A 12,552-nucleotide genomic window follows, 5' to 3' on the forward strand; every position below is an offset into this window, starting at 1 on the left:
TGCCAGCTTTAGGGGTGAGGTCCACAGGTACCTATATGGTAAATACAAAATTATTTTGCCTACTGCTGTATACTTGCTGTTGGACCATATAGGTACCCATGGGTCCCCCTATAAATCTGTTGCCCAAGGCAAGGGCTCTTTGAGACCATATGGTTAGTTCAACCCAGGTCAACCCAGGTTTATTTTTTCCATGGTGCTGTTTTTGCAGGGTCGGACTGGGGGGGGTGCAGGGCCCACCGGGGTACATTTCAAAATGAGGCGAAAGAATGGAGACCAGTACAAAAAAAAGTCACACCAAGTTTGTTTTTATTGGCTATAGAGCAGTGACATCACGGAGCACAGGGTGGAGGGGAGTCAAGGGAGAGCACAGCATTGCATTAGGTCAGGCCTCCCCCTGTGCGACGTTAACCCTTTCACACATACACAGCTCAGCCAATCCCCAGCTAGCAGGGACATCTCCAGGCTTGGAAGCTGACAACCAACAGGCTAATACAGCAGCGTTTTCTACTTGCAAGGAGTTGGGAAAAAAAAAAAAAAAAAGAATTTGTTCTGACCTTTGCAGTACGGAAGCTCAGTTACCAGTTTAATAGTTACATAGTACATAGTTATATTCACTTACTGCCCTCAGCAGCGGGTTAGATATGTTCTCGGACACACAGAATATTCAGGATTTAAAGGAACACTACAACTCGAACATATTCATCAATCTCCTTTTTACTTTACGGTGCTCCTAGCTGCAATGGATTTTGCCGGGATCTGCCAAGCTAAGATTTAGACCACAAACCAGACTAACAGTGGGAGTCAGACATGAAACACAAGGTTGCTTGCCTGGAGCTTCTATGCTGTGACCCCCCCACAGGAGCAGTTCTGGGTCACTGAGAGACAAGACATTTCTGAAAATTCACCAGATCTGCTCCCATATTGTGCACTGACTGTTTAGTTACAGCAAAAAATGATATCCATTTACAGCACCCACCATGAAAGCTAATCCTAGGAGCCCACTTACTGAAACACCGACTCCCTTTTTTCTACTTCTTTCTCTTCCCTCACTGCCTCTACTCCTCCAGCCTCTCTCATTTTCTCTCCCCTACTGTTCCCCCTCCAGCCTCTCAAGTTCCATATACCCTATTATGCCCCAGCTTCTTTTTGCTTTCTCTCTTCTTCTCTGCCACTCCATCCCCCCTGCTTCTCTTTCTCATTCTGTCTCCTATACTCTTCTCTCTACACCTAATGATCTACTTTCCTGCCCACTTCTCTTTTTACCCTTCTTTTAGCCTGTATGCTTTCCTGTTTTATTCTTCTCGTCTTACATTTTCCTTTTTGTTTATCCAGCAATCAGAGCCCTCTGGACCTATTTTTTACTCTGTTTAAATATTGCAAGACCCCTGTTTGTTATAAATGAATGTAAAGCGCTGTGTAACTTGCTGGCGCAATATGAAGAAATGATTACTATGTCATCTCACCATTCTTATTCTTCCTCATCATATTTTATTTAAATTTTAACTCCTATCATCCCCCTGAAAGCCAAAGTTCTCTGCCTGAACCACAACCAAGTTGTGGACCCACCCTTCTTTCATTGTCATTTGCCTTCTCTTCTCTTATCTTACTCCTCCTCACCCCCCTGGTGAGCATGGTATGCTGTGATTGGGCGGCATTACTGTTCATTTATGCTGACATGCCAGTTGCTCCTTTCCAGTGCTTGCAAATATCTTATCTTCCTTATATTGCATTTGCTTCTCAACTCTTAAATTAAGAACACCCTTGACGAACAAACTAGTGCTCCTCTCAGCCATTATTGTCATTTCAGATTAGGACAGATGTTATTTAAGACTTGGACCCATGAGATCTGCAAGATTTAAATGTCTTTTCTAAAACTGATGCAGAATGTATGAAAATGTCTGGTTGTTTAATTATTATTAAATTATATATACTTACATAGGCTGGCAGTAAATTAGGGATATACTGTTGCATTTTAGGAGGAGTCAGGAAGGGATACTTTGTCCCTCGGTGGGGTAACAGTTAGTGTTTTGCATTCTCTTTGACCAATAATCACACTGGGGGTTGAAATTTGTCTTTTTCATTCTAAATAACTATGTACCAAGTAAGCAATTCATTTTATCTTAACTGTACCAAATCAATAATATCAGTTATGCAGCATTTAAAATCAATCAAAAAGAGTTTGACCCACTGAGTGCAGATTATCAGAAGATGATTTGATAGTGCCGGACTTCTAGCTAATTTGTTCTCCTGGATGCAAATGATCAGGCTCAGACCGTGCTGCGTTTCTATCTAATGCAGAGTGATCTCCAGGCTGAAGATTATCAGGGCAGGCTCAGAGCGTGCTAGGCTTCTATCTATTGCAGAGAGGTATCCTGATTAATCCGTAGATTAACCCCCTTCTAGGCTGAAGAGCCAAGAGCATCAAGGAATTGATTCTTTGAAGGTCTCTAGCAATCCGGAGCAATAGTTCCTTAGTAGTGCAGATAAAAAGAACCCTGTAGATGTTGCATGCAGTCCCGTAGTGCCACACATGCTTCTTAGGATGATTGGCCAAGGGGAAGGGGAGAAGGGAAGGTGTATTATTGCCCTCAGCACTCAGTTAGGGAATCTGCTCCTGGGAGGGTGGCAAGTCTCTCTCATTCTCTCTGTAAGGGGCACTGTCAGCGTGGTCTTAGTTGCCCCTTGCCGGATGTGGTGGTTTTTGCAGCTGGCATGGTGTGTAAAGAGGAAATTAAGGGAGGGAGAGGGTGTCCTTATTTTCAGAGGTGAATAACAAAGAGAAGTGGCCATGGGAAGATTTTCACATCCAAAATCCGACGTCAAGATTTCTAAAGTGGGGGGGAAAGACATACAGTATCACTAGCAAAACTACAGTCAGTACATAATATATAAACACACAGCACAGGTCACGACTATTGAAGGTGGCACCTCTCCATGCACGAGCATGCTCACTAACCTCAACGCTCTCTCCAGGCTCCTCAGGGGAGGGTTCTGTCTCACAATACACAACAGCCTTGGTGACCATCATGTCTGGGTGCTGAAGTTTGGCCTCTTTTATGGCCAGTGCAAGGGCCTTCCGGGGGAAGGAAAAGAAAGTATATTTCTTGGTTATTAATGCAATTTTGGGCCCTGTACCTGTACAGACCCGGTCTGGCAATCTGTGGGTTCTGGCAAATGCCAGAGGGGCTGCTGTAAGATGCCATAGACGGTCACTATTTATTGGGCTGGGGGGGGCTGTTTGGGCCTCTGTGTACTTGGAATGCCATTAATTTAATTCTAACTAATGAAAGCTGATATCTTAATTGTGGCCATCATAAACCCACCCTTTTCAGCAGGGTATGTAACAGCAAAACATTTAGGCACCTAGATACTTAATAGCATGTTTCAGACCTGGACTGGCAATCTGTGTATTCTGGCAAATGCCAGAGGGGCTGCTGTAAGATGCCATAGTATCTATTTATTGGGCTGGGGGGGCTGTTTGGGTCTCTGGGTACTTGGAATGCCAGGACCCAGGCCCAGACTGGCAATCTGTGGGTTCAGGCAAATGCCAGAGAGGCTGCTGTAAGATGCCATAGACACTCACTAATTATTGGGCTGGGGGGGCTGTTTGGCCTCTGGGTACTTGGAATGCCAGGACCCAGGCCCAGACTGGCAATCTGTGGGTTCAGGCAAATGTCAGAGGGGCTGCTGTAAGATGCCATAGACACTCACTAATTATTGGGCTGGGGGGCTGTTTGGCCTCTGGGTACTTGGAATGCCAGGACCCAGGCCCAGACTGGCAATCTGTGGGTTCAGGCAAATGCCAGAGGGGCTGCTGTAAGGTGCCATAGACAGTCACTATTTATTGGGCTGGGGGGGGCTGTTTGGGCCTCTGGGTACTTGGAATGCCAGGACCCAGGCCCAGACTGGCAATCTGTGGGTTCAGGCAAATGCCAGAAGGGCTGCTGTAAGATGCCATAGACAGTCACTATTTATTGGGCTGGGGGGGCTGTTTGGACCTCTGGGTACTTGGAATGCCAGGACCCAGGCCCAGCCTGGCAATCTGTGGGTTCAGGCAAATGCCAGAGGGGCTGCTGTAAGATGCCATAGACAGTCACTATTTATTGGGCTGGGGGGGCTGTTTGGACCTCTGGGTACTTGGAATGCCAGGACCCAGGCCCAGCCTGGCAATCTGTGGGTTCAGGCAAATGCCAGAGGGGCTGCTGTAAGATGCCATAGACAGTCACTATTTATTGGGCTGGGGGGGGCTGTTTGGGCCTCTGGGTACTTGGAATGCCAGGGCCTATTTTGAAGCCCAGTCCAAACCTGTATTTGTATAATCTTAAATTGCATGTAATAAGCAAACCTACTAGTGGTATAGCATTAAAAACTATCATAGCTAAAAACTAGTTCATATTGGTAGTTAGGCAGGTGGAGCTTTATTACAGTATCCCAGCTTCCCTTGGTAGCTCATATAGTGGAACGACATGGTCTTGTCAATTCTGCAGTTCCATATGGCATCTCTTCTGATGCAGAATTACAACTACTGTATATATACAGTGGAGGAAATAATTATTTGACCCCTCACTGATTTTGTAAGTTTGTCCAATGACAAAGAAATGAAAAGTCTCAGAACAGTATCATTTCAATGGTAGGTTTATTTTAACAGTGGCAGATAGCACATCAAAAGGAAAATCGAAAAAATAACTTTAAATAAAAGATAGCAACTGATTTGCATTTCATTGAGTGAAATAAGTTTTTGAACCCTCTAACAAAAAAAGACTTAATACTTAGTGGAAAAACCCTTGATTGCAAGCACAGAGGCCAAACGTTTCTTGTAATTGATGACCAAGTTTGCGCACATTTTAGGAGGAATGTTGGTCCCACTCCTCTTTGCAGATCATCTCTAAATCCCTAAGGTTTCTGTCTCTGTGCAACTCTGAGCTTGAGCTCCCTCCATAGGTTTTCTATTGGATTAAGGTCCGGAGACTGACTAGGCCACTCCATGACCTTAATGTGCTTCTTCTTGAGCCACTCCTTTGTTGCCTTTGCTGTATGTTTTGGGTCATTGTCGTGCTGGAACACCCATCCACGACCCATTTTCAGTTTCCTGGCAGAGGGAAGGAGGTTGTCGTTCAGGATTTCACGATACATGGCTCCGTCCATTTTCCCGTTAATGCGAATAAGTTGTCCTGTGCCCTTAGCAGAAAAACACCCCCAAAGCAAAATGTTTCCACCCCCATGCTTGACGGTGGGGACGGTGTTTTGGGGGTCATAGGCAGCATTTTTCTTCCTCCAAACACACCGAGTTGAGTTAATGCCAAAGAGCTCTATTTTGGTCTCATCAGACCACAGCACCTTCTCCCAGTCACTCACAGAATCATTCAGGTGTTCATTGGCAAACTTCAGACGGGCCTGCACATGTGCCTTCTTGAGCAGGGGGACCTTGCGAGCCCTGCAGGATTTTAATCCATTGCGGTGTAATGTGTTTCCAATGGTTTTCTTGGTGACTGTGGTCCCTGCTAATTTGAGGTCATTAACTAACTCCTCCCGTGTAGTTCTAGGATGCTTTTTCACCTTTCTCAGAATCATTGACACCCCACGAGGTGAGATCTTGCGTGGAGCCCCAGAGCGAGGTTGATTGATGGTCATTTTGTGCTCCTTCCATTTTCGAACAATCGCACCAACAGTTGTCACCTTCTCTCCCAGCTTCTTGCTAATGGTTTTGTAGCCCATTCCAGCCTTGTGCAGGTCTACAATTTTGTCTCTGACATCCTTGGACAGCTCTTTGGTCTTTCCCATGTTGGAGAGTTTGGAGTCTGCTTGATTGATTGATTCTGTGGACAGGTGTCTTTTATACAGGTGACTAGTTAAGACAGGTGTCCTTAATGAGGTTGGCTAATTGAGTAGAAGTGTCTAACCACTCTGTGGGAGCCAGAACTCTTAATGGTTGGTAGGGGTTCAAAAACTTATTTCACTCAATGAAATGCAAATCAGTTGCTATCTTTTATTTAAAGTTATTTTTTCGATTTTCCTTTTGATGTGCTATCTGCCACTGTTAAAATAAATCTACCATTGAAATGATACTGTTCTGAGACTTTTCATTTCTTTGTCATTGGACAAACTTACAAAATCAGTGAGGGGTCAAATAATTATTTCCTCCACTGTATATATATATATAAATATATATCTAAGTTACCTTACATATCTGATCATCTCCACAAGGGCTTAAATGAGCGTCCGGGCCCTAATAAGGTGTCAGCATAGGCTGTCCTGTGTGTTTGTTAGTAATAGTTAATATTTAGTGGGGCTTTGCAGCGTTACCTGCTCTTGGTCCACATCTTCGTCCCCCGTGATTATTATTCGTTTTTCTATTCGAGTTTCAGAAAATCCACCTTTCACCGTCTGCATAGGGACAAAACAAGGTCAGAAAAAAAAAAAGGTGCAGAGACATAAAAAGGCAGGTAAAGGGGTGACAGCCAATCATTTGCCATAAACTGAGCCATGTGGTAGGGCAATTTGGCCATTTTTAAAAAAATGTATCTTGGGTTTTCTTACTTCTGCCTGACTCTGAGGTACAAACATTATTAAATCAGCCCCTAATTGTTTTACTAGCAGTGATTCCTGTAGTTAGCAATGAAAAATAACCTGACTGTTAGCTTCCCCTAAACACTACCTCATGGCCCTAAAGTGGTACAGGGGCCACTAGCCCACAGCTGATGTTCCACTGACCACCGGAGGCTCAATAGTGTATCACTGAGGGACCATGAATGTGGAAGCTAAGCCAGCTATGAGGCCATAGAACGCAAGGGCAGCTCTTGAGATTAGAAGACAGAAGGGTTTATCTTAATGTGCCAAAGGGATATTTTATGATGAGAGCTGTGGAATTCTATCCCTGAGAAAGTTGTACTGGCAGATACATTGGATAGATTCAAGTAAGGGCTGGTTGGTCCAATTGCCCTTTGGCGCCAGGTTTTCCCCACACAGAGGCAAACAGAAGACAACTTCAGGTGAGGATGTTTTCACCCTCCGATTGGTCAGTAGCAATTTGGTTGAACTGGAAGGTCATTGTGCCATTATTTAACGTCAGCTATCATGTAACTGGGAAAGCTTGTTATTACTTGCTATTGAGCACTTTCCGCTTGGCCGTGAGTACTGTGCTCCATCTTGTCGTCTTCTTACCTTGGTCACATGGGTGGTTGTGGAAGAGGAAAGGGTCTCTGCTGTGGCCGCGTGGGGAATAATTGCTGTAGGTAAAGCCTGGAATACAAGCAGATACACACCAGCTCAGAGCTGCTAAGTGATAGACACGATGTCCTCCATCATAAGGCATTTTCCTCAAGTGTTACTATGTGGGTAATTTATATGGCAAATCTGGACAAAAGGAATATGCTGTTCAAACTGTAAGGTTACTTTCCTGTTTCATTAAAGGGGAACTCCACCCAAACACCATTTAAGCTTTTGAAAAATAAAATAATTTCGAGATACTGCACAGCCGCAAGATAAACCATAATGTTAAACAGGGTGTAGCTGTTTAATGACTTGTGGAACTCACATGGTGGGTGCGGGCACCGTCTGTATGTGATCCCTGGGCACCATCGCCACATTCAGCCACTCTTGCCTCTGTTTTGACTTCCACAACCTGGTTTAAAAAAAGAGACAACTGAAGGTATGAATTGTGCCAGAAACAAAAGTCGGTGCATCAGTTGTAGTTTCACCAATATCAGTGAGCAAAGAATGCTTAAGGCGGGCTAGGGATCATAAAGTAAACCCCAAAGAGAGTGTTTAAGGACTGTGTATAAAGGGAGATGGTGGGTAGTTTGTTTATTGAACATTAATAGGACAAATATAGCATGAAAAAAGTACTCTTGCTACAGGGCTGCAATCTAGTCATATAACTTCTCTCTAGTCATGGGCTCTTCTCTAGTTACAGGGCTGCTCTCTAGTCATGGGCTCTTCTCTAGTTACAGGGCTGCTCTCTAGTCATGGGCTCTTCTCTAGTTACAGGGCTGCTCTCTAGTCATGGGCTCTTCTTTAGTTACAGGGCTGCTCTCTAGTCATGGGCTCTTCTCTAGTTACAGGGCTGCTCTCTAGTCATGGGCTCTTCTCTAGTTACAGGGCTGCTCTCTAGTCATGGGCTCTTCTCTGGTTACAGGGCTGCTCTCTAGTCATGGGCTTTTCTTTAGTTACAGGGCTGCTCTCTAGTCATGGGCTCTTCTCTGGTTACAGGGCTGCTCTCTAGTCATGGGCTCTTCTTTAGTTACAGGGCTGCTCTCTAGTCATGGGCTCTTCTTTAGTTACAGGGCTGCTCTCTAGTCATGGGCTCTTCTCTGGTTACAGGGCTGCTCTCTAGTCATGGGCTCTTCTTTAGTTACAGGGCTGCTCTCTAGTCATGGGCTCTTCTCTAGTTACAGGGCTGCTCTCTAGTCATGGGCTCTTCTCTGGTTACAGGGCTGCTCTCTAGTCATGGGCTCTTCTCTGGTTACAGGGCTGCTCTCTAGTCATGGGCTCTTCTCTAGTTACAGGGCTGCTCTCTAGTCATGGGCTCTTCTCTAGTTACAGGGCTGCTCTCTAGTCATGGGCTCTTCTTTAGTTACAGGGCTGCTCTCTAGTCATGGGCTCTTCTCTGGTTACAGGGCTGCTCTCTAGTCATGGGCTCTTCTCTAGTTACAGGGCTGCTCTCTAGTCATGGGCTCTTCTTTAGTTACAGGGCTGCTCTCTAGTCATGGGCTCTTCTCTGGTTACAGGGCTGCTCTCTAGCCATGGGCTCTTCTCTAGTTACAGGGCTGCTCTCTAGTCATGGGCTCTTCTGTGGTTACAGGGCTGCTCTCTAGTCATGGGCTCTTCTCTAGTTACAGGGCTGCTCTCTAGTCATGGGCTCTTCTCTAGTTACAGGGCTGCTCTCTAGTCATGGGCTCTTCTGTGGTTACAGGGCTGCTCTCTAGTCATGGGCTCTTCTCTAGTTACAGGGCTGCTCTCTAGTCATGGGCTCTTCTCTAGTTACAGGGCTGCTCTCTAGTCATGGGCTCTTCTCTGGTTACAGGGCTGCTCTCTAGTCATGGGCTTTTCTTTAGTTACAGGGCTGCTCTCTAGTCATGGGCTCTTCTCTGGTTACAGGGCTGCTCTCTAGTCATGGGCTCTTCTTTAGTTACAGGGCTGCTCTCTAGTCATGGGCTCTTCTTTAGTTACAGGGCTGCTCTCTAGTCATGGGCTCTTCTCTGGTTACAGGGCTGCTCTCTAGTCATGGGCTCTTCTTTAGTTACAGGGCTGCTCTCTAGTCATGGGCTCTTCTCTAGTTACAGGGCTGCTCTCTAGTCATGGGCTCTTCTCTGGTTACAGGGCTGCTCTCTAGTCATGGGCTCTTCTCTGGTTACAGGGCTGCTCTCTAGTCATGGGCTCTTCTCTAGTTACAGGGCTGCTCTCTAGTCATGGGCTCTTCTCTAGTTACAGGGCTGCTCTCTAGTCATGGGCTCTTCTTTAGTTACAGGGCTGCTCTCTAGTCATGGGCTCTTCTCTGGTTACAGGGCTGCTCTCTAGTCATGGGCTCTTCTCTAGTTACAGGGCTGCTCTCTAGTCATGGGCTCTTCTTTAGTTACAGGGCTGCTCTCTAGTCATGGGCTCTTCTCTGGTTACAGGGCTGCTCTCTAGCCATGGGCTCTTCTCTAGTTACAGGGCTGCTCTCTAGTCATGGGCTCTTCTGTGGTTACAGGGCTGCTCTCTAGTCATGGGCTCTTCTCTAGTTACAGGGCTGCTCTCTAGTCATGGGCTCTTCTCTAGTTACAGGGCTGCTCTCTAGTCATGGGCTCTTCTGTGGTTACAGGGCTGCTCTCTAGTCATGGGCTCTTCTCTAGTTACAGGGCTGCTCTCTAGTCATGGGCTCTTCTCTAGTTACAGGGCTGCTCTCTAGTCATGGGCTCTTCTCTGGTTACAGGGCTGCTCTCTAGTCATGGGCTTTTCTTTAGTTACAGGGCTGCTCTCTAGTCATGGGCTCTTCTCTGGTTACAGGGCTGCTCTCTAGTCATGGGCTCTTCTTTAGTTACAGGGCTGCTCTCTAGTCATGGGCTCTTCTTTAGTTACAGGGCTGCTCTCTAGTCATGGGCTCTTCTCTGGTTACAGGGCTGCTCTCTAGTCATGGGCTCTTCTTTAGTTACAGGGCTGCTCTCTAGTCATGGGCTCTTCTCTAGTTACAGGGCTGCTCTCTAGTCATGGGCTCTTCTCTGGTTACAGGGCTGCTCTCTAGTCATGGGCTCTTCTCTGGTTACAGGGCTGCTCTCTAGTCATGGGCTCTTCTCTAGTTACAGGGCTGCTCTCTAGTCATGGGCTCTTCTCTAGTTACAGGGCTGCTCTCTAGTCATGGGCTCTTCTTTAGTTACAGGGCTGCTCTCTAGTCATGGGCTCTTCTCTGGTTACAGGGCTGCTCTCTAGTCATGGGCTCTTCTCTAGTTACAGGGCTGCTCTCTAGTCATGGGCTCTTCTTTAGTTACAGGGCTGCTCTCTAGTCATGGGCTCTTCTCTGGTTACAGGGCTGCTCTCTAGCCATGGGCTCTTCTCTAGTTACAGGGCTGCTCTCTAGTCATGGGCTCTTCTGTGGTTACAGGGCTGCTCTCTAGTCATGGGCTCTTCTCTAGTTACAGGGCTGCTCTCTAGTCATGGGCTCTTCTCTAGTTACAGGGCTGCTCTCTAGTCATGGGCTCTTCTGTGGTTACAGGGCTGCTCTCTAGTCATGGGCTCTTCTCTAGTTACAGGGCTGCTCTCTAGTCATGGGCTCTTCTCTAGTTACAGGGCTGCTCTCTAGTCATGGACTCTTCTCTGGTTACAGGGCTGCTCTCTAGTCATGGGCTCTTCTCTGGTTACAGGGCTGCTCTCTAGCCATGGGCTCTTCTCCGGTTACAGGGCTGCTCTCTAGTCATGGACTCTTCTCTGGTTACAGGGCTGCTCTCTAGCCATGGGCTCTTCTCTAGTTACAGGGCTGCTCTCTAGCCATGGGCTCTTCTCCAGTTACAGGGCTGCTCTCTAGTCATGGGCTCTTCTCTAGTTACAGGGCTGCTCTCTAGCCATGGGCTCTTCTCCAGTTACAGGGCTGCTCTCTAGTCATGGGCTCTTCTCCAGTTACAGGGCTGCTCTCTAGTCATGGGCTCTTCTCCAGTTACAGGGCTGCTCTCTAGTCATGGGTCTTCTCTAGTTACAGGGCTGCTCTCTAGTCATGGGCTCTTCTCTAGTTACAGGGCTGCTCTCTAGCCATGGGCTTTTCTCCAGTTACAGGGCTGCTCTCTAGTCATTGACTTTTCTCTGGTTACAGGGCTGCTCTCTAGTCATGGGCTCTTCTCCAGTTACAGGGCTGCTCTCTAGTCATGGGCTCTTCTCCAGTTACAGGGCTGCTCTCTAGTCATGGGCTCTTCTCCAGTTACAGGGCTGCTCTCTAGTCATGGGCTCTTCTCTAGTTACAGGGCTGCTCTCTAGCCATGGGCTTTTCTCCAGTTACAGGGCTGCTCTCTAGCCATGGGCTCTTCTCCAGTTACAGGGCTGCTCTCTAGTTAAAGGTCTGCACTCTAGCCATGGGCTCAGATCAAAATCTTTATAAGTTTCCCTTGTTCTTCTTAATTCCCACCTCTGTATGAGTTTCTTTTCCTTATCCCAGCTCTGTACATATCCTCTCTACTATCATCCGGTTCAGCCCAAAACCACAATCTCTATCCAACCTCTCTCTATTTATACCAACCTAGAAAATGTAGAACAGCATCACCTAAAAGAGTGATCCCCAACCAGTGGCTCGGGGGTAACATGTTGCTCCCCAACCCCTTGGATGTTGCTCCCAGTGGCCTCAAAGCAGTTGCTCATATATAAATTTCTGACTTGAAGGCAAATTTTGGAGGCATAAAGACCAGTCCACACTGGGCTACCAAATAACCAATCACAGCCCTTGCTGGTCACTCCCTAGGAACTTTTTCTTGCTTGTGTTGCTCCTCAACTTTTTTTATATTTGAATATTGCTCATGAATAAAAAAGGTGGCCGCTGACCTCGACAAACATGCTGATATTGGAGGTAAATGGTAATGGGGGACCTAGTGCAAGTAAATATATTGCTTGAAGGACATAGTGCCCATGTCCAGACTGGCAGATGCCAGAGGGGCTCCTGTAAAATGCCGGGGACAATCACTATTTAATGGAATGGATTTTAATTCCAGTCTGGGCCTGACAGTGCAGACGGAACCACGTGCTGGAGGCCCATATTTGATTTATGCCTTCCCATCATACAACTAGGTCATTTTTCTGGTTGCACTATAATGGTTAACCTTTATTAACATGAGAGAGACCTTACCTGTGTGGCTTTTACTGTAGTGACCTGTGTTTCCGTGCTGTGCCCATCCGTTGTCCCACTTACTGTGGTTACTGTGCTCACAACCTCCTTCTGCACATTCTGTAAACAGGGCTAGGGGAAGAGGGGGAACAGTAACTGTGGATGGCTGAAAGACTTGACTATACAACGCAGATATGGATAAAAGGGATGAGATGATAAACAGCACAAACACCATGCATAAGGAGTTTAGAAGCACAATGGGATGAGGTCAACCA

At 46.6% G+C, this 12,552-nt stretch overlaps 1 protein-coding gene across 9 annotated transcripts in view; it reads right to left on the bottom strand.

The window, feature by feature from the left end:
* Window positions 1-288: 288 nt before the first annotated feature.
* Window positions 289-12,552, bottom strand: part of epb41l1 (erythrocyte membrane protein band 4.1-like 1) — a 63,498-nt gene continuing 51,234 nt past the window's right edge. For 8 of the 9 annotated variants that reach the window (XM_012952743.3, XM_012952739.3, XM_012952744.3 and 5 more), the window contains 6 exons: window positions 12,299-12,409; window positions 7,535-7,621; window positions 7,162-7,239; window positions 6,304-6,384; window positions 2,957-3,073; window positions 289-2,828 (listed from right to left, as the gene is read on the bottom strand). In XM_012952743.3, the coding sequence (XP_012808197.1) occupies window positions 2,820-2,828; window positions 2,957-3,073; window positions 6,304-6,384; window positions 7,162-7,239; window positions 7,535-7,621; window positions 12,299-12,409 (483 nt within the window). In that variant the 3' untranslated portion in view covers window positions 289-2,819. The remainder of the gene's footprint in view (window positions 2,829-2,956; window positions 3,074-6,303; window positions 6,385-7,161; window positions 7,240-7,534; window positions 7,622-12,298; window positions 12,410-12,552) is intronic. The other variant, XM_012952747.3, reaches the window with a different exon arrangement.

Source organism: Xenopus tropicalis, chromosome 10, assembly GCF_000004195.4.
Source record: "Xenopus tropicalis strain Nigerian chromosome 10, UCB_Xtro_10.0, whole genome shotgun sequence".
NCBI classification, from domain to species: domain Eukaryota; kingdom Metazoa; phylum Chordata; class Amphibia; order Anura; family Pipidae; genus Xenopus; species Xenopus tropicalis.